At 38.9% G+C, this 23,145-nt stretch overlaps 1 protein-coding gene across 4 annotated transcripts in view; it reads left to right on the plus strand.

Moving 5' to 3' along the window:
• LOC120729097 (microtubule-associated serine/threonine-protein kinase 1-like) overlaps positions 1-23,145 on the plus strand; it is a 77,539-nt gene that overhangs the window by 7,060 nt on the left and 47,334 nt on the right. Inside the window, exon 2 of one of the 4 annotated variants that reach the window (XM_040024539.1) lies at positions 7,032-14,780. In XM_040024539.1, the coding sequence (XP_039880473.1) occupies positions 14,761-14,780 (20 nt within the window). In that variant the 5' untranslated portion in view covers positions 7,032-14,760. The remainder of the gene's footprint in view (positions 1-7,031; positions 14,781-23,145) is intronic. The other 3 variants (XM_040024537.1, XM_040024540.1, XM_040024538.1) reach the window with 3 other exon arrangements.

Consider the following 23,145-nt stretch of genomic DNA (forward strand, 5'->3'; position numbering starts at 1 on the left):
GCATAATTTGTCCAATATTTTGTTCTGGGCAGTGTGCCCATTTCCAATATGCTAAGCACGAGGGATAAGAGTGTGATCACTGCAGAAGATCCAGCTCTGTTTGCCAAGTCCTGTCACTCATTGCCATGCCCACTGCTTTGTTCTGCCTCAACACGTCCTTCTGATGTCAGTATTATTCAGAAAAGGGTAGGTTTTGCACTGGGAGAGCAAAGTGTACATCAAAGCAACAAATCTAGGCCACAATATATTTGGGAATACTTTCAAATATTTGAAATACTTTTTGCAGAGCTAGAATTCCCATGCCAGAAACCTTTAAAGAAATAAAGTTTTTGCCAGACTTAATTCCCGAAATACATGAAGTAAGAAAAAAATAACCAGCTCTTCAGGTTTCAAAATCCGCACATTTCATCGAGATGCTACATTATTTCAGACTCTGGTGTCAAGAGCTCTGAATTGAAGGCTATTAAGAAAAAACTGAAGACGTGCAGACTGTTAAACTGAACAATACACTGTGTGACATTTGCCTTCCAATCTGCTCTGAGTTTTGGCAGTGGAAACAGAACAGAAGTCTCATGACTCTGCCCAGAGGAGCAACATATTAACATTTTTCTTTTCTATGGTTTGCACTTGGCCTTCACTTGGTCCTTGGGTAGATATTAACTGAAAAGCAAAAGCCAAAGAAAAAACATCTGACACCCTGCCTTAACGTCTTTGGCAAACTTGCATAATATTTTAATCTGGGTTGAACTGTCCTGTCTTCGCAAAGCATAGCAACCGAGGAGCATGTGATTAATGGGCTGTTACTTGGCGCACGGAAGCTGTGCATAATACATTAAATGTGCCGGGGAGGTGTTTGTTTGTATGTGCAGATTTCCATGAGTCTGGCTATGTTGAATTAAAGCTGTAGAAAATGCTTAACTAATGCTTTTGCATCTCTGTAGTGCACGCAGGTTACATCAGAACCTTTTTTTTAAAGTTGATGTTTTTGTTTAAATATTTGTATGGAGGCTTTCTTGTTATGTAATGTAACTGCAGTGCCATGAATGTGAACTGGAATTTGTTTGTGTGTCCGAGATCACACTTCTAAATTGTTGCAGTGTGAACATGGACACATTTTTGCATTAGTATAAGCACAAAGGCAGAAAATGGGTGCTAATAATGAAACGTCCTACAAACACATTGGTCAGTTTATTACGTACATCTTGCTAATTCCAGGTCGGACCTCAGTTTGTCTTCAGAACTGCCTTAAATCTTCATGGCATAGATTTAACAAGGTGCTGGATTTTGGTCCATATTGGAATGATTTGGAATTCTCACATTGGCCATCTGAATATTGCAGCAGAAATTGTGACTCATCAGACCTGGCAACATTTTTCTAGTTCTTTATTGTCCAATACTGGTGAGCTTGTGTGAGCTGTAGCCTCAGTTTCCTGTTCTTAGCTGACAGAAATGACATCCAGTGTGGTCTTCTGCTGCTGTAGCTCATCTGCTCAGATATGCTGTTCTCCATACCCGAGTTATAACGAGTATTTATTCAAGTTACTTTTGGCTTTCTATCAGCTTGAAGCAGTCAAAACTGCTTTCAACTGATATTTTCACATTTTTGGTCCATTCTCTGTAAACATTAGAGATAACTATGTAGAAAAATCCTACAAAATCGAAAGTTTCTGAAATATTCTACACACCCTATCTAGCACTAACAATGATGCTACATTTAAAGTCACTTCAATCACCTTTTGTTCTGTTTTGATGAACTTCAGCAAGTTGTCTTGACCGTGTCTGCATGACCATATGACCGGTCACAAATGGTCATGAATCATATGACTGGTTGATTAAATATTTGTGTTAACAAGCAGTTCAACACATGTACCTAACAAAGTGGCTTGTGAGTGTATAACCGTGAAGACAGAGAATGAGTTTTAATAATGAGCATCAGTGATGCTAGCACTGTATTGCTTATGCATCTTCTAAAGGATGATCTTTAATCATTTCAGATGTGCCCAAGGTGTCAGTTGTTTTAGAAAAAGAAATGCATAAAATACATGAAATGTCATAAAAAGTGATTTTATTTTGAACATGATACATTCTTAAGCATGAAAGTGACTGTGCCTGGAGACAAATACCATAAAGGAGATGAAACAGAGGTCAGATAAACAGAAGCAAACAAGTAACTGTTTTTCTTAAATCAGCTGATCAGTTTTTTGTTTTTTTTTAAATTAATGTAACAATTGTTTAGTAATGTGACATCTTTGTGGCATTACAATCAGTTCAAAATCTCAAAATTTAACTTTTGGTACAACTTTGTATAAAATGGTTTTACATTTACTTGCACACACCTGGAATCAAAGGAACATCAGCAAATTGTCAGTGTTTTTGTTGTTCTGTATTAATTCATTTACTAAAAATTAACAAAAACACTTGTTCATCAATTGACCAGAACAACAGAAGTACACATAGATTCAAAAATATGTATTAACTTTTCATTCAGGCTTTTAGAGACTGAAATAGCACTTTGCTACATCATGTTAAGGATGCACAGTGATTTATTTATGAGATTGAGATCCTTATTGATTAATGAAGGATTGCCCTTTTTTTGTCTTCTGGCTTAGGTCTGACGTGTGTCAGGAGATTGTGGCTACTGCTGCTATTGATTAATTTTATTGTATATTAATGTGTAGCTTAAATGTACAATTATTACATTTAATATTTATTTATACAATTTTTTTTAGTCTAAACTAGAAAACACCAGAGAAAAAAGAAAAATGTCCATCGAGGTTTGTGTCATTGTCAGAACTTCTTTTCTCTGAACTCAAAGCAAAGGAGAAACTTTCTGGAATTAAATAATCTCAAATCTCTGATGAATGGCTTTTTAATTATGAAGAGTAATGGATTTTTCAGATAATTACCAATAATCTTTTTAAAATAATGGATCAATTAATCAGTGCAACACTGCGTCAAATGTGTTTCAGATTTGCATTACTATCATTTTTTTTTATATTAAATCATGTAAATACTGAACAGTGGAAAAATCTTGTATTAGAGCTAAAATTCAGAGAATAATAGTAATAATGGCTTGTGCCTATATCTTGCTGTGATACGCTTAGTACTAGCCAGTAACAAGAAAGCAGTACATACAGTAGCTGTCAACTGAAAAGACAGTGAGAGGGAGCAGGTGTTGGGGTTTGGTCCATTAGCCATCCCTATTGCCCCATATCCACACACACACACACACACACACACACACACACACACACACACACACACACACACACACACACACACACACACACACACACGACTCCAGTGGGGCGCTCTCTGAGTCACCCTGGCGTAGCTCACTTCCTCTTGATGATGTACCGTATTAGCATCCTTGAAAAAACTGACCATGATAGATGATGTCACTCCCAGATAAAAACTGTCTGCTCTCCGCGCTACCTGAAATGCTATTATTAAAGTTGCATATTTTTATATTGAATATAAGTTGTAATGAGTAGTTGTCAAGTAGCACTTTCTTGGCAAGAGTTCAGTGAAGACGTCATGTCTGTTCGGCATGTATGAAGCTTCAGTTTGGATATGATAAGTGTCTCTTATTATAAAGACTGAAAACAAGGAAGAACACTGCTCCATACCACCGACGAGAGTGGTAGATTTCCTGTAATGTAATTCTCTGCAAAAAAGTGATTAACTTTGGTAATTTTTGGTCTTTTAATGTTTTCTTTCAGAGTGGAATGATTGTACAGCATACATCTTTAATGACTTAAAAAATAATTGGATGCACAAGCTTAAATCTGTGAGACAGATAGTAAGTTGATTGGCTAAAACAAAAGTTGGGATCATTCTAAAAAAGCAAAAAATGTCTAACCAAGAAACACGAGCAGGGCAGCAGGAAGTTAAGAATAATCTGCAGGCAAATAATAATGATCATGTAATGAACTGATCATCAGATGATTCAGTGAGAAAAAACAAATCCTATATGAGATTGAAACTTATAAAACAATACAGAAAACATCCAGAAAGAAAGTGGAAGCTCTTGTACAAAGTTATGGACTCATGGAAAAAAAGATGTGACAAGAACAAAATATGTAGAAAAATGGCTCATGACCCAAAGCACACCAGCTCATCTATCAAACATAACGACTGGTCTGTTATGGCTGGGCCACCTATGGCTGCCAGCTTAACTGGCACACTGCTTTTTATGTATGATTGCACTGCTGACAGAAGAATGAGGAGGTATACAGGAGCAAACTGTTTGCTCAAATTCAGCCGCATGCATCAAAACACGCAGCCAAAGCAACCAGAATTATTCAACTCAGTCTGATTTTTTCTTGTTGAAAGCTGGGCTAAAGATATCGACAAGAGCTAAAGGTGGTTGCAGTGTGAGAGCATCACCAAGGCATCACCAGCCGAGGGCTGCGAGACAAAGACTTCAGGCAGACAAAAGATTTCTGTCCTTTCATCCAGTTACCTTTGACTTCAGTTTCTAAACATCTGGATCAACTGTTCTGCGTATTAAAACCTTTTATACCTTAACACATGGACCATTCTTGTCGTGCTAAATACTGAATATTGTAATGTAATTTTCTATCAACGGACTGCAAGTGTGTTCATGGCCCACGGTGTTGGAATTGGGCGGGTTTGGGTAGCCAGCTTGTTTTGAGACTGGAGACAAAAGCTCCAGCTGTCAAGTCACATTTCATCAGTTTGACTTTGTAATGCTGGTTTACTTAAACAAAGGCAACGAGGGAGACGGAGGGACAGAACTCTCAGGATCAAATCAAAACCAGTGAAAACCAGTCGCAGTCCTTTATAATTACCTTATTTCCCTCAACTTATGTGACCCTAGCGTCTCTAGTCACTTATATTCATTTGAATTCACAGACATGGCTGTGTGTGACAAGCCGAGTGGGGGGAAAAAGAGGTTATCTTTTTAGCAAAGCCATTGAGAGGTAGAAAATATCCTGATAAGCGACACAGGACAGGCTGACAAGAGAAATTGACAGTAACCTGATCTTAGCTAAACTGAATGTTTAATGGTTTTAAATTGGGACTTGATGGGTAACAAGCAGCATACAGATTCATCCCAGTAGATCGTAATCACATCAGAGTCCTTACAGTTGTGTCCCAGTGTCATAAATATAGCAGCAACAATTTTTAAATTGATTTTGTCTCCCTCCAACCTGGTGTTTCCTGAAGCCCTAAGGTCTCCAAGCACTTACGAGGGATTATTTGTCAAACTGCTTTTCACTGACAGTATACATGAACAATATAATATCACCTTAAAGCCAAGCTGTGAATTAAAACATTGCTCTTTTTTAAAATTTTCATCTAGGGTATTTTTTATTAAGATAACATATTGAACATACCCTGGATCCCTACTCTAAACACTTAAGCCAGTGTTATACTTTATGCATTTTAAAATCAGCTCATTTCAGAAATTATATGCTTATGTTGCATATACAAAATTACATTTAGTTTTGAATAAATGGAAACTAGCCTATTGCAGACCTAAGCAAGTAGTGAGCAAGTAGCATTAGTGGTGAACTCTAAGGAAGAGCAAATTCACAGATTGCAACTTTATGAAGATTAACCATTTATATATATGTTATTGCTAAACAATTATGGTTCAGATAAATGAGGAGGTGGTACCAGGTGACAGATGTATGCTGTGATGCACATATGATTTTTTTTTTTAACTGATGGGCAAAAGAAAGAAAAATCTTTCCTTTACCTACAGTAGTTAATATTTATGTTACATGTAACTTTTGCTATCAATTGCAGGAGTAAATCTCATAAACCTTTTCTGCAATATGTGGATGTGATTAATACTTAGGGGGCACAGTCACAGTACAAGAAATACTGTATAAGGCTCATGGGATTTACATTAAATGTACTTTAATCCTAGTTTTGTGGTAATTATTTTCTACCCTTCTGTCATATATGCATTTATCAGCCTCTTCATTACTGGATTACTGGGCTGGACCATTCAGAACTTCCTTAATTCTTCATGGCATAGATTCAAAAAGGTGCAGGAAGTATCCCTCAGAGATTTTGATGTCATCAAACAGTTTCTGCAGATTTGTTGGCTGCTCTGTTGGATTGAGAGCCATTCTTTCATACCATTTTCAAAGCCACTGACATCTTCCCTGCTCGTTCTGATATTCAATTTGATCTTCAGGAGGTCGTTTTGAGCATGTCTTCATGGCCCCAATGTAAACATAGCTGTTTAGGTATTTGTGTTAACAAGCGCTTAAACAGGTGTACCTAATGTGGCTCATAACTCGACAAATATCTGTTAGTAACACCCATGATGAAATTTTTTTGAAAGACTTTAGGACAAAATGTGTGCTTTCATTCAGGTTCCTGTATGTTCCAGAACATTTCACATTGAAACAGGCACGTCTAATCCCCACCTGAAACAAGAGGACACAAGCAAGGACAATGACAATTTTATTTATATACCAAGCTTCATTATATGTAAAGTCAGAGTGCTTACACATAAAATAAAGGTATAAAAATCTGTGTATGTTCACATTGCCTTAAGGCAAAGAAAACAGCATATTGCGACATTTTTTTGTGTAACTCAAGATCAGTCTAAGTTTTGACCTTGATTTGAACGTGCTCGTCCTGTTTTCTGAGAAATTATGCTGTGCTTCAAACAAAACTTTAAAAACATCAGTGCAAAATGTGTGAAGGGATACAAAAGGAAAATTCATGCCACATTAAATTGATAATATGACAGAAAATTTGGTAATTGTGTGTCTTTAATAAGTAATTATATCAGTGTGGTTAGATTAATCATAAACTCCTGCTGGTAACAGTCTGTATAATGAGATATTACAAGAGATGTTATGCTAATTCACATTTCATTACCACACTAATAGATAACTAATAGTAACAGTTTTCTGCCTTTTAGAAATGAGTCCTGCAGATTGCATGATGTGTAAAACTCTAACCAGTCTCATTTGTCTGCTCCCCCCCTCCTTCCTTTTCTCCACTTTTCCTTTTTTCTCTTGCCTTCTCTTTCTCACCAGAAGGATCTACCTCTGCCCCGAAAAAGTAGTGGGTAAGTTTTCCTCTCCATTTCTCCTAGATAATAATATGTTTTTTTTTTATTCAGTAGTATCTGTAGTGCACATGTGTGACATCATCAGAATACTTCCTGGAGAGTTTCTTTGTAATGTTGGTTGTATGGCTGTGTGTGATGTGAGTTTTTTTCTTGCCTTGTGGAATATCTGGAATTTTGTGTTATCCTGGTGTGAAAAGTACAATAATTATCTGCGAGGTATTAAGGAAATCAAAGAGCATTTAATGTGCTTTGCTACAATATACTGCTATTTTGCAATTCCTTGTATATTGTATGGGCACAGTTGTCTGACTTGAATGGGATACTGTTGAAAAATGAAGAAGGAATCATATTTTTTAAAGACTTGGAACCATTTCAGCTTTATTACAAGAAGTCATGGTCAAATGACGTTATTGTGTAGTGGGAGCCTCATCTACTGACTGCAGCATGTTTCAGCTTTGCAGGAGCTTTTTCACTCATGGAGCTTCTCTGCTGGTTCAATCTGTTGCACCACTGAGCTGTGCAATGAAAGTTCAGCAGCAGGAGCACTGTGCTGTGACCTCAATGCCCCGTGTGGATGAGAGGGGTCTGAGGGTTGAGAAAAGAGAGCAGAGCAGTCTAGGACTTAAGCTGTCGAATGTTTAGTTACTTACCTTGTGGTGGGAGAACTGCTTGTTTATTGAATTACCAATATAATATCTGCTGTTGCAAACTTACAGTTGGTGTGTCACCAAAACAAAACAGCCCTGCGTGACGACACCATAGCTGGTGTGGCTATCCTAAAACTGTGAGCGTTCAAGCGTAACAATCGGTAAAAACTGTGTCATCTCCTCGTCACCCAAGCATGATTAGTCACTCTGCTACACCTGTGCCCCTTATACTTTTCCCCTGCCAGGCTGTGCTACACTGCCACCCGTGGTGAACCCAGTGCAGACAAACACAAACATAGCAAGAAGCCCTTACAGTTGGTTAAGTAAGGCATCAGACAGTGAAGAGCACCCTGACATAGTTAACGAAGCTCTTAAACATGACTGAAATAAGGACTTACAAAAATCACCTTACACATACGGTAAAGATAAAGGCTGTGCTCCGATTTATTCTCAGAGAAATATTCAGAGCAACAGAATGTCTCCTACCATTTTCTCTTCATAGCCTCAGTCTGGGTGCCCCGGCTGGCTGATTCGTCTCTTAGTGAACGGAGCACAGAAAGGGAGAGAGAGCTGTCTGCAGAGGGAGAGCAAGACCTTAACTGCAAAGCAGAACGTGTCCATAGATTCTGCACAAAGTGCTTTATTGTAGGTTGGCAACAATGAGGTGAAAAGAAAAGAGTCACGTACCTAAGCTGAGGTACGCATATATCCTTTGCCAGTAATGGGTTTGACACCCATTAAACTTCAGAGCTGTCTCTAATTCTTTGTGACAAAGATTCAACAAGGTGCTGGAAACAATCCTCAGAGATTTTGGTCCATCTTGACATGATAGCATCACACATTTGCTGCACATTTGTTGGTTACGCATCCATGATGGGAATCTCCCATTCCACCACATCCCAAAGGGGCTCTATTGGGCCATTTGAGTACAGAGAGCTCAAGAAACCAGTTTGAGATGATTTGAGCTTTGCGACTTGATGTGGTATCCTGCTGGAAGAAGCCATCAGAAGATGAGCAACAATTTTCTGGTAGCATCTTAAACGATGCTCAGTTGGTATTTCTGGTTGATTGTGGTTATTTGATTTACTGTTGCCTTCTTATCAGCTCGAAGCAGTCCGGCCATTATCCACAGACACCTGACATGAGCAAGGCATTTTCACTCAGACAACTGCCACTCACTGGATATTTTTCTTTGATCTATAAACTCCAGACATGGTTGTGTTGGAAAATCCCTTTAAATCAAATGATATATTCCAACCAGCCGGTCTGGCATCAAAAACCATGTCACGGTCAGAGTCACTTAAATAGCCTTTCTTCCCCGTTCTGATGTTTGAATTTCAGCAGGTTGACTGAGTTCCTGCCATGTGATTCGCTGATTCTACATTTGCATTAACAAGCAGTTGAAGAGGTGTACCTAATGAAGTGACCATGAGTGTACGTTGACTTCCCAATATTAAAAATTAAATGCTTATCCAGTTAATATTTATGCACACCGCTTAACATTTCAGAATTAAATTTACGCCCACTTTTATTTTATTTTAAGGTTTTGTTTTAGTTTAAGTTTGGTTTGTCTTGACTGGCTCCTGGCTGCAGATGAAGAAAAAAAACACGAAGCAGATATTTTTAGAATCAGCATGACTCATACTTCCCTGGGTATGTCCGATGCCCATTGTGAGAGAAAAAAATACAAGAAAGAAACGGCTTATAAATAATAGAAAATAAGAGTCTCCGTATAATTTTAGGTTGCCTGACGCTCATTGTGTTTTAAGTTTAAGTAACATTTATATTGCAAACACAAAAAAATGTTGGTTGAGTTGGCTGCAGTGTATGACTCATTTTGTACATGACTTCATCAAGATTATAACTTGAAAACTATAAGAAAAAGACCCACTAACACTTTGCTGTAGTTGTGCCTTTGAATGAAATGATTAATGGGAATTCCTTCATAATGTCCCACGTTAAAGCTATCGAATCCAGAGTCAGCTTCACAAAAATATGACTGACTTTTTATACTGAAAGGAAACTCTGCTTAAGTTAGGTGCTTTCTGTGCAGTGTAGGAGTGAATGGGATAGAATGAAGTTTGGAGGTTTGACAGAACCAATTAAAATGGCTCGCGGTGTGGCACAAACGTGTGAAACCCCTTCACATTTGACAGCTATGTTGGTTAAAATATGAAATATATGTATGTATAAAAGAAGCTTAAACGACGTGCGAGTCTCTGTCCATGGTGCTGAAACCAAGTTCCCCACTTTTTTCTGGTTTATCATTGATTCTTTTGTCCTTGGAATGCAACATAAGAATAGAACTAAACGAGTATTTTTATTTTTAAATCTAGATTTATATACTGGAAGCCAATATAATAAAAATTTTGGTGTTCTTAAAAATCAGGAGCATTATTTTATTCCTCCCATCCGTCTTAATTGCTCTTTACTTTTTGGCTGCGTCCTCTCTTTTGCTGCTGCTCCTGCTGTTAAAAGTCTTCCACAAAATCAGGGAGAATTTGGAAATTTGCCTTCTGCTCAACATGCAGCCGGCAAATACCTTTGAACCTGGAGGACAGTGTAATTTTCCTCTCTTTGCTGTCATTGCTTCAAGTGTTGAAATCCTTGAAAATTTTCTGAAATCGATGTAGCCATGCCTTCCTCCCTCCCCTGCTTATTTTCAGCTCGCCCACTTTTGCTGTGCATGAGTTGAATGTGAATCGCCTAGCTCGCTCACATGTCAGTTTGTCATGTAAACTGTTAATGTTGTACTGTCTGTCCTGGTCGTTTAGGGGGTTATAAATATGAAGCATGGTGTTAATTCTCCCCATAGAGCTCAGTTTAAAAAAAAAATTATTATTAACTTCATTTTTTTTTATTGCGTGTACTTCTCTGTTTAGTATTCTGTATACATCTTACTCTGAGCAGAGGTAATGTCTGCTAGCAGTAGTCTGACACTGTTAGCTTATACATGCCAGGGGTAGTTAATGTGCGTCTGTATCCACGTTTATTGCAGTTTACTGTTAGACTCGGTTTGGCCATGCGTGTTTGTGTGTGTGCTCTTATGTGAATCATGTATGTGTGTCTCCAGCGGCTGTCATTGGATGTATTTTGTCCGTGACCTTTGACCTGTGTGGAAGGGTGGCAGATGTCACAGCATGACATGAAGGTGATGCTGGAGAGCTGGAGGCTCACAGCTGGTGCTGCTTTTGGGTTTTCTTTACATGCGTCGTCGTGTTGGGCAGTGGGTGTAATGACTGACAGTTTATGCAGAAAATAAATTGAAGGACAGGCGGGTCACCAACAAGAAAACACAGAAACACGGAAACACCCACCTTGTCTTCTATATGATATCATGCCACCCATCCCTCTCTCTATGACCCCCGCTGTGTTTCAATGATATCACCGCCCTCCTCCCACTTCCTCCCCTTCTCTCCTTCTCTTCTCTCCCATGTATATTTTATCCACCCAGACTCCCACATTAGAGACGGCATCCATTATTGAATTACTCCCCTCAGCACTACTGTGCAACTGTCACCCCACGTCAGCTTTAACATTTGGTGGATTTGTTTCAAAGGGAGGGAGGGAGGGCGTACATATATGCACACACACACAGAAATGACATCTCTCGTGGTTGGGCATTGCAGAGCAGCTCCTGTGATATCTAGGACAAAGAGACAAGTGCCAGAGCTCATCCAATCTGGCATTTCATATTTTAGAAAAAAAAACATAACTGTGTCAGTGTGTTTCTATATGCATGCATTAAAGTAAAAGGCTGGCATGTAGCTGTGGTCAGAAGTTTACACGCTGTCATCATGGGCATGAATATCATGGGGATTTAGAGCTTTTAATGATTTCTTTGAGCTGTTCTTTTTACAGGGTGGAATGACTGAGCAGCATACATCTTTAATGACTTAAAAAGTAAGAACTGGGTGAACAAGCTTATTTTTGATTTTCTTATATTTGGTTAAATTTCCCTTAGCAAATTACATCTTGGTCATCTTGATGGCTTTTGGTAGCCATCAAAAACTTCTACCGTTCTATGGCTGGACATTTGACTGCTTTTCTTATCAGAATTGGTAGAATTAATTTAAATTTGTTTGGTTTGCTAGGAAAGACTCAAGTTTTAACCATAGTCCACAAAATTTTAACAGGGTTAGAGGAGGTCAGCGCTGTGGAAAGGCCATTCCAAAAGTTCTTTTGATCATTGTCCTGCTGGAACCCCCGAATATGTCCAAGTTTCAGCCTTTTAGATGTTGAATTTGGAGGTAGTCATTCTTCAAATTCTTCATTATTCCATCCACTTTGTACAATGTATCACTACCACTGGCAGCAACGCTCCAGAGCATTTTGCTAGCACCACTATCCTTGACAGTTGGTACAATGTTCTTAGGTTTTAAAGCCTCACGTTTACTCCTTCAAACATACGTCTTGTTATTGTGGCCAAACAGCTCAGTCTTTGTATCATCTGACCATAAAAGTTTTCTCCAGAAGGCATTTGGCTTGTGCATGTGGGCTGCCGCAAATTTCAGTCAAGCTTGAAGGTCTTGATTTTGGAGCAGAGGCTTATTTTTTAAGTGCCAACCTCCCAGTACATGGTGATGTAAAACTCACTGTGTCACTGTGGACGGTGATACTGGTATTCCTGCAGTTTTCAGTTCATGGCAGGCTTGAGCCTTGCCGGTCCCTGAACATCCTAACCAATCTCCTCCCAACTGACGGTTACAGTTAAGGTCCTCTTTCAGACCTCGAAAAAAACCAACTCTACTCAATCATGATCAATAACTATACATTAATAGACCTTGACCTTGATAAGTTAAAAGACCCTGTAAAACATTTAGCACAAATTACTAAAGGATTTAAGTGAGTGTATGGATATATTTGAGCCTGTATGTTTACTTTTGAACCCGTGTGGATTACAGAAAATCCTAAATAAATTCAAACGTGTGCACAAAGTAAAAACCTGAAAAAAGAACAGTTCAAAGAAATCATTAAAAGCCAACAATTACAATTACATTTCTGCCCACAATGAGTGTATTTAAACTTATGATCACAACTGTTGTTTTTCAGTAATTTCTCACTTCCCCATCTGCATCTGCAGATAAGTACTAATTTCCAGCAGTAGAACAATGCATGTGGGAGTAACTAAAAATAGAAAAAAGGCAACATACCAACCAATAACTGGCTTAAAGAAATATTTTTAAAGGATGAGTTTGCATATATTTTCTGATTATCCCAATAAATCTAACAGAAGATCTAAGGATAAATTTATCCTACTGTTAAATAAGTGTTGTAGTGTAGCAAAACGCCTGGTAGGTCCTCTGTGTTATAGAGCTCCCCATACCATTGCATTGCACATGAACACCAGTAATTATTTTGACTTTTTATCACCTGCCTCTGCAAAGCAAGAAAGTACTTAGTGTTTTATTAAAAACCCAGAGTATTGGTGTCAAAATTTTCTGACTAAATGCACGTGTGTATAGTAGGCAGTAAGCAATGATGGCTCCTAGAATATCTAATATTACATTACTGCTAACCTGACCTAGTTTAGTTGTAGTAACAGAGCTTCAGAGGCCATTTTTGATTGACTGAATTAATGAAGCATCACCTTGATGATCTATGAGCAGACTGGGAGACAACACATTTGTGGTTAGGGTCAGGCAATGAAAGCAAGTAATAACAATTAGGAAAATATTGTGATTTTTTTTTTAAGAAACGTTAAGATTAAAAAACAAATTGCTTCATAATTTACTGTCAGCTATCTAACCAGCCTGAATGTTACTATAAAAAGCTTTCTTCTAATTCTTGTGTTAATGCAAGTAGATTTTGCACTACAAGGCTTGATAATATTATCAAAAAAGAAACATGTTAGTAGTTGTTGCTTTATCATGAAACCTACAGACATTAATACCATCCATCCATTTGGATCCTATCCCAGCTATCATAATTGTACACATGGCACAGGCTGGCAGTCTATCACAGGGTTAACACATAGAAAACAGACAGTCATTCACTATGGCCAACTAACCTAACATGAATGTCTTTGGACTGTAAAAACTCCACACAGTCAGCCAGTGGATTCAAACCCAGGACCTTCTTGCTGTGAGGCAACAAATCTAACCACTGCGTCACTCTGCTGCCCTTGACGATAATACAATATAATGGTAATATAATATTTAAAGCAAACTATACAAACACAGACGGCAGTTGATGTTGGCATCAGTACATGGGGCAGAAAAGAGAGAAAGAAAAATATAACATCATTGTCCTTGAATGGTCTGTTTTTTAAATGATGTCATTCCCTGTCTGGTGGTGCTCATGTGTAAGCTGTAGCATACACAAAAACACACAAAATAACACATGAAAATCACATTGCAGTGTCCCTCCTCTCTTTCTTTCTCTGCCTCTCTCTGTGTCTCTCTTGTCATTCACATTAGTCTCCAGTTCACTGCCCCCCTCATCTCTCCACCTCTGATTGGCTTTCACTCTGTTATTCTTGCACTCTCACTTGCGTTCCCCCCACATGCTGTTTCTTTCTTTCTCTCATTCATACAGCATATACCCCTTCCCTTTATCTTGTTCTCCTCCTCCCTTTTCTCTCTCTCTCTCACTCTCTTTGGTGCCCCCCCTCCCCCTTTTGCTCTGTCGCTGTACACTTCCTGGCTTGGCACGATACCCTTGAAAACAGCTCCACAATCCTCTCTCCTTCCGAGAGGGATGCTCGGCAGCCTGTTCCCCCTGTCTCCTCTCTCTCCCCGTCTCTCCTTTTTTTCCAACTTAAATTCTCATTTTCTTCATCTGTAACACAGATGACATTTCCAAATCCCTCTTCTCTCCCTTGCACACACTCCTGTAGGCATGCTCACGTGTACAGACATCAAAGAGAGAATGTGTGTGTGTTTTTAACTGGCCAGAGGAAGCTGACATGCCAGCGTGGAGCGTAATCGCTGCTTCTTGACTGAGCGCGAGCCTGTGTGTGTGAGAGAGTTTATTTCGGTGTGTGTACGTGTGGAGGCTCAGCTGCTCTCATGTTCATCTGCCAACACAGCCTCTGCCGCTACCAACATGTTTCGACGCACAAAAAGGTAAACGCCAGCAATATGTCAACGTGCAGTCTTTGTGACCGGTGTGGTGCCCTGCTGTTGTTAGTATGTGTTGATTCATCGGAGGAGGTTGTTGTGTTTTTCCATGATGTGTCCGTTGTCCTTGCCAACTGTCATGCTGTCTCACAGTTGTCTCCCTGTCTCCATTTAGCTTCAGCAATATGGTGTGTGTACTTGTGTGTTTGTTTTTTGGCATACATATGTGTGCGTATAATGTGCTTCTGTGCACACAGCATGTTTTTATATGTGACAGGTATATGGCAGAAGGGTTTTTATAAATGCATCATTTGTTTGCTTATACACTCCTTATGTGTGCTCATCTCTATTTTACAATACAGTCCAGCATAAGACTTGTTATTTGTATTTTCACACATGTTAAGCTTTATTTTAGAGTTGCACATGCTTTAGATTATGGGTTGTGAGTTGGGCTCTGTCTGGCACACTGACTCTGGAAGGTATGTGTGTGCTTGTTTAGTAGCCTGTGTGTCAGAGATAGCTTTATGAAGTGAAAGCATTTCCAGTGTCCAGGGAGTGCTTGTGTAGCAGAGAGCCAGCAGTGGGCAGTACTAGAGTGCTGGCTGCCTGGCAAAGCTCCTGCCTTCCTCTTCACTTCTCTCCCTCTCCTCCACCTTCTCTCTTTCCTTTATTCTCTGTCCCCATCATCCCCCATCTATCTTTTTTCATTGTGTCTTTTTTCCTCCCCCATTATCCCTTCCTTGCCGGTCTCCACTGTGATTAATTGTCCTCATCTCATGTCATCTCAGGGGCATTAGTCGGACTCTTCACTGTCCCTCTCCATGTGCTGTATGTGAACAGGAGTAAAGCCTCCCTCACTCAAACTACCCCCCCACCCCACTTACTGTATGTGCCTTAGAGAAAATGTGTTTATTTGGGAGACTGTATATGTCTGTTTGAATTCCCTGTATGATCTGAACTCGTGTCTATATTTACACAGATGACTGTAAAATAGCAATACAGATCCACCACAGTATGAATTTACATCAATATGAATCCAGTGATCCTGTGCTCCTTTTTGGCTTGTTTTTGTCTTGGCGATTAGTCATTCATGAAAGTTGTTGTTGATTAATTTTCTGACCGTTCGAGTTTTTATGTTTGCTGGCACTGACCTGGCACTGTCTGCAGCACTAAATATGGAAAGCTGTCAAGTACTGTTGGCATCAGATGTCTGGTTAGATTCATAATCGTGTTTTCTTATTCTTTGCTAAGATGCAAACAAATAATTTGCCAGTTCTTAAGTTTAATTTCGACAGAAATCTTGCAGAAAACATGTTTATTAAACATAATTTTGCTTTAGGGTTTTTACAGTACTGTATTTTCAAATCCGATGCCAATATCCAGGAAAATACTGAAAAGGGGGAAAAAAAAAAAAGAAAAGGCATTTTTAAAAATAAGAGTTAGAACAATGATGTTCCGTGCAAATGTATTCAGCTCCAGCCCTGTTTGTCTCCTGTGCTTCTGGTGACTCGGCACCACATCATTAGTGATCACAAAGAGTTAAGGCAGACTGCCACTTTTTCTGTGTACTTGTTGGTGAACTTTTACCTGCTTCAGTCTGGGACAATCTCGTTATTGATTAGAATAAAATAATATTTTAGACTAAAATATAAAATGCTGTGTTTTGTAAAAGAAGGTTTTGCTAATCAGTGTACGTGGATATGACATTGTCCAGAACAGTGTACTAGCCACATTTGTTTTTAAAAAATGTATTTCATTCCTTCTTTGGAATAATCTGATCTATATTTGTCACTTTGTAAGACACGTATGACTTACCCTCTATTCTAGATCGAAACAACATCAACATCTGTCCATTTACAGTTCAGTTTTTGCCACTTTTGACCAGAGACAGGATGTCTAGGTTTCAGTGATGTTTGCTGGCTGAAACCTGGTGAACAGACTGTCTATTAACCTTACAGATGGTCAGGACTGATAATATTTGCTGCCTAGCCCCAACAGTGACATTATTTTATTATTAGCTATAGCCGCTAGCCGCTACCTTAACCATAACTTAGCAGACTGCTAATGTGGGTCATTGCTACTAGTTAAACACATAACGTTAGCGTGTGCAACAGCCAGGTTAATATTTATGATAACTGTTTAAATGGGAGCTTTACTGACCTCTCGCCACAGTGTTGTTCTTTAAGACGCAGGTTTGTTGTGCTGCTGTTCTGGTGTTCAGCTGCTAGTGATGGAAGGGGCTGTGTGTCTGCCTGTCTACAGTGCTGCTGTTGTGTGATGGCACTGTTGGTATCAATCCTGTTACAAAAAGGAATATATGTATGTGCTGCCTGTGATATTTACATCTTAAAAAAATAAAGCTTTATCACATTTTCATAATTTAAATAACAAAGGTATCATAAGTTCTGGTGACATCCCTGTTATGCATACTGATTTTGTAAAAGTGTTGAGACTCAATTATTGTATCAGCACTGAAAAACGTTCACCCGTCCCAGGTTCTGTGTTATAAATATCATCCCTGCTTCCTCTCTTAATCTGCGTTTTTTAATTATCTTCCTTTCTCTTTCTTTTGTGTGTGTGTTTGTGTGTGGGGTTTCTTGGCCGACTGTGGCAATTAAGATAGATAATGCTTTGTGTCCACTCCAAACAGATTGAGCTAGAGGAAGACAGTAAAAGTGTGTGAGTAAGAAAGAGAACAGGAGGCACGAGACAGCAGCAGGAAGAAGGAGAGTGGGGTGGGAGGAAAGGCAGAGCCTGAAGTAGAGTCTCAGTGTACGTTTAAGTGCAGCCCCTGACAATAGAGTCTGAGTCCTTGTCTGCTTCATTCTGTCTTACTTGATTTCACCATCTAAAGGTAAACTCTGGAGGTTTGTTGCTCTGGATTTTGAGATCCTGAAAGAAAGGCAGGGAAACGAGAGGAGAATTAAAAGATTCAAACTGGATGACAAACAAGTGAAGGAAGTCTTAATGGCTTTCTTGCTGGAGACCTTACCTCTCTCTCACATACTGTATATATATATATATTCATTTTGGACATTATGCAGAGTACCAATGAACCCACTCATGATCAGGTCAACTAATGACATTTCATCCCACTCACATGCAGGTGTTAATGCTTATTTTTCATTTGCAACGCAAAGGAAAGACTGTGACTCAGAAGGAGCGATCATTAGTATTTAGGTTTCCTGTTAGCTGAATCTTCCTCTTTACTAACTGGGCACCAAACTGCAGGCTTTATTACATGTTGCTACTCTAATCTAACTTTATTAAATATTGTAAATACTAGTTCCATTGTACCAATCTGATATGTGCAGATGTTGTTGTGGTCTCTGCAACAAGAAACTCTCAGCTTCAATAGAGCATACATTATGTTGATGGACCTGATACCCAGACATAAGTAGGTTCCACAATTATCTGCTTGAGCACATACTCAGTGGTGTTATGGCTTTTAGATGCTACAAAATAATGGTCCTTTTTCAGATATTTTTGTCAGCACAGTGTTCATGTATGAGGTTAAAAACAGGAACCTGCTTATCTGCACTTTGCAGCAGCAGATGCATAAAACCTGGGTCTGTCATTTGGTGTTTGAGCAGCTTTATTGCTCTGCTGTTTTTTATTGAAATAGCTGTCCAGAGAAAGGTAGTAAAGAAAGTGTTCAGCATCGAACATGGATTCTCTTCTCCGTGCTGTATGCCTGTTGTTTGTACCGTGACAGCACCATCTGTTACTGGCTGGTGTTCAGGCTAGCCTGGACCAAAACACACAGACTGTTTTTGGTTCATCTCTGATATTGCGATGACATTATAACACAACTTATCATATAGACCCCTGAGCTGGATGACAGCCTGGCAAACCTGAACTGCATGATATCAAACCTGAATCTTCTGATTAAGACATTTTTGGATAAAGATACATTTTCTTAAGTTCATCTTTATTATTCAGCACAAGGAAAGCTTTGAAATTAACTGAGCAGCTAGTGTCCGTTATTTTATTCAGTATAAATTTCTGACATGCAGAGTTATTGAAAACTCTTATTAGAGTTGACCAAGAACACTGAGCTCATTTTGATCTTGCAAACAGAAAATATTTGTGTCAAATTAGTTTAACACAAAACAAGTTGATGTCTATTTATCAGCAATTTACTGAGATTTCAGACACATATTAGAGTCGCTTTCTCCATGAGGTATGTGAAATAAGGTTTAAAGTGGATGATGTTTTCAGTAAATATGAATAGATATGACGCACTAGTGCAAAAGTCTGTCTTATTTCGTCAGAGTGATATTGTTTTTGTGTTTGTTTATCATTTACACCCATAAAACATATGTTGCAATGCTTGTTACCACAGTCATATATCGTAACCTTAGTTAAATAATTAGTTAAATGTGTTAAAGGTAACATGATCAGCTTGGATTTTCATATAAAATGTTACTTCTGTAACATTTTAAGCATCTTTTGATGACTGCAGCAGTACTTCACTTACGAACTTAACATAACGCCCTCATATTGTACCGAACAGTAGGACTAAGGCGATTGCTTGATTATTCAAATTTTGTCTTAATAATATAAGATTGTGGGTGGGTTTTATGAATGTGAGAAAGAGAAGTTGTCTCTGCTCTTGACTCTCTTGTGATTAAAAAACTAAATATGTTTGGAACGATGTGACTGCAGTATGCATGATTTGGTGTATTATAAAAAAACAACAACTTAAAAGTAATAAAAATGTGAATTATTAGATTTTGACAATCAGCCTGTCACATGGCAGACACTCAGTACAACATGGTTGAGACGACCTGCTGAAGTTTAAACTGAGCTTCAGAATCGGGGTGAAAGTTAGTTTAAGTGACTTTCAACATTGTATGGTTGTTGTTGTCAGATGATCTGGTCTGAGTATTTCAGAAACTGCTGATCTACCGGGACTTTCCCACAGAACTATCTCTAGAGTTTACAGAAAGGGTCCAAAAAAGGAGATAATATCCAGTGACCTGCAGTTCTCGAGGTGAAAATGCCTTTTTGAGGCCAGAGGTCCATTCTGTATTCATGCTGATGGCCACAGTATTTCTTGGTACACTGTGATGCACACTTAACTACAGACAGAGAACAGAGCACTTGATGATCTCTATATGCACAGTAATTTTGACAGTGGTTCAAACTCCGCGACTGTAGAAAGAAATGCAAACTGAGAACAGCTTTGTTTTTGTAAAGGCACATCTATACTTCCTAGCACTAAATCATCTTGTGGTAACAGCGTTGTCACATATCTGATAAGAAAATGTCAAAATGGTTTCATTTATAGTTGAGTCATTTTTCTGTCTTGGAACACTGAGTTAATCTCCCCACTGCTATCTCCAAGAGATGTTGTGCCTTTGCTTTCTTGCGAACTCACATGCATTACCCATAATCACGTGATTTTTAATGTGTGCTAGACATGAGACTCCCTACTAACGCAAACGAGTTCTGCTCACTCAAGGAAGGGTTTTATTCTTTATGAGGTGGTGGCTACGGATCGTTTGCTGTGAATGAGGTCACGAAGGGAACAAAGTGAAATGCCGTTGTTGCAGTGATTCAGAGCACTTCTCGGGTCTCCACATGCAGTCTCTGCAGACAGCTGACACAGCTATCAACGCAATGTGGAGAGAGTAATGCAGACAAACAGGAAACCAGCAAATGAAAGGCCTGATAGACACATGCAGAAAGAGCCAGATAGCTCTTTGCACTACCGCAACTTCCTGCTGCATCACTCTGCCTGAGGATACACTTTCACACCTTAACAGGACATCTGACAACACCCTCATCTATAGAGGGAATGCTGTGACTGAAATAGATGTCTGGATTTTTATTGTACCCATAACTTTATTTATTTATTTGTCATATTTATGAGCTCTGCCCTGACTGAGGCACTGCTTTGAGACCAGTGAATCTTTGAATGCCATGTTGTGTCATCATACTTTTTTCATAATACACAGAAAGCTGTGCTGTGCTGCTGCTTCTGTGATAATGTGAGCTGTCTTTTTTAAGTAGTTATAAAAATTAAGTTAAAAAATCTAATCCAACTTGTGAGTTTTCTCTTGATAGGAAAGAACCTTTCACGAAGGTTCACAAGGTTGCAACCACAATCAATTGGCAGTGTGCGCTGCAGCCTTTAAATTAGTCTTTTATTAGCTGTGATTGGTGTGACATGTCCATGTTGATTTGATTAAACAGACACTTTGATACTTTTTAGCAAACAAACACGTGTGAACTCAGTGAGGCGTCCAGGTTTTGTTCCAAGAACCGGTGAAGATTTCGGTACAGCTTAATATACCGTCATTCCTCAACCAACCTTAATTTATGTTCTTTATGCTAAGCTAAGCTAATTACTGATCTTTGTGTATACTCAGTACACAACAATACAAGAGTTATAGGCATCTTTCAATTAACACCTAACAATGAATTAAAACAGTCCAGAACAACTACAGCTAAAAGGAAATTAGTTCCATCCACAGTAACTTATTTTTGGCGTGTAGCTCTCTGCTGGCAACTCTCCATCGTTCCATGGAAAGCCAAAGGCAGAGCAGCAGCAAGACCCCAGCACAGAGAGGGCATCCATGTTAACAGAAATGACACTGATTAAGTCAGACACATAAAGATGAAGAGGTGGGGTGGAGATCAGCTGATTTGGGTTGGGATTGAGATCAGGGGATCTGTAGATATTGCAGCTGAGCTATTAATCTGAAATCTGAACAGATTTCCCAAAAGATGTTTAACTTTAAAAAGAAAATGCAACCTAGATACCAGGTTTACATGCATACCAGGTTGAATAACCCATCTGTAGAGTACTTGGCTGCTTAGATGTGATTCTTACCCTGTTGTGATACGATCTCCTCTGTGAGCTTTTTTGTATCACCTTTATTGCTGCAAACAGTGCAACCCAATCAGTGGGATCAGGGTCAAATCTGTTTGTAATAATACAATGTATAACAGTGAAAAATTGGTAAAAATCAAAAGACCTCTGCTGTCTACATACATAGAAACATTAAACAGAATTTCGCATCCAACAAGTCCAACAAGATCCTTTTAAATTTCAAACCAAAATAGTGACATAGTTGCTGCAGGACAGTGATCTAACAAAAAAAAGCACAGGTGAAAGGCATGGTTTTATATAGGAATACGACCATACACCAGAGTTAAGTCTCTTTTTGCAAAGAGACATGTCGATTGATTGCAGCATGTTTACAATCTGCCTGCATTTATCAATTAGACGTCATTTATTTTCAAACCTTCACCAACTGATCTGAGAGTAATTGCAGTCAGTCTGTGCAATCGCCTTCCTATTGAAAGTGGTCATGCAAATGTTAAAGGTGCTGTACGCTCAATCTGTGGCCAGACATTCATGGGAACTACTTGCAATCATTTACAAAATGCTAAAAATTGAGTCACAAGCTTTTGTAGAGTTCACGACCCCTTCGTTATTCATTGTTAATGCACTCTGTCAGTCTCCTCTATCGGCTACCCACATGGTCAGTCACAAGTTCAACCAGTAAGTCAGTCTGAATGACAGGTTTTTAGCAGACCGGTCACCAAATTAAACAGTCAGCCTCACTGTCTGTTAGCCAACTTTCTCATACAATCAACAGCTGCATAAACAGCTAGGTTTTAAAAAAAAACACAGCAATATATTAAGTAATGAATTGGCAGCAACTCCTAGTAACAAGTGAGCATTGTCCCTTTTTCATAAATTTCCAAAATAGTTTTTTTGACATGCTGAATTTTTTCCTGTGACCTCTTTTATTCAATCCTCTTCTTCTATTTGTCATTTTTTAAATTTTCTTTTCTGCCTTGTACAATGGTGAAGCTATGGGTGTTACTTTTTTGTCCGGCTTTGTCACGCTTTCCCCTCGGTTAGTCTCTCATGAGGAATAACACCAAAAGCCTCTATTTATGTCTCTCTGTGCTACATGGCATAGCAACAAGAAGGCCATGTGACTAACCCCTGCAGCAACTCCTGACATCCAGACAGTCCTGTTGTTGCTCTCCTGTTTTCTTCATCATCATTTATCTTTTCTGCTTTTGTCTTTTTTTTTTTTTTTTTGCATCACCTGTTTTATTTCATCTGCTGCCTGTCAGAATCACTCATTCATTCTCTCAGTCTCCATGTCCAATGCTCAAAAAATCTGCCCACATGACTTGATTTGGACACTTTCCCAAGTTTGGGATCGATCCAGGTCTCAGTGATCGTTTCACAATGTGCCTGTAAGAACAGAGGATGCACTAACAAGGACCAGCCTCTTAAAGGGGCAACATTTAAAGGGGCAGCATTTTATAAGGTACAGCCCTTTTCCCACAGTTGTAAATATGCACTCTATTTTAAGAGGTCCTGGCAAGAGACAGAGAG

Source organism: Simochromis diagramma, unplaced genomic scaffold (genome assembly GCF_900408965.1).
Source record: "Simochromis diagramma unplaced genomic scaffold, fSimDia1.1 OVJJ01000302.1, whole genome shotgun sequence".
Lineage (NCBI taxonomy): Eukaryota > Metazoa > Chordata > Actinopteri > Cichliformes > Cichlidae > Simochromis > Simochromis diagramma.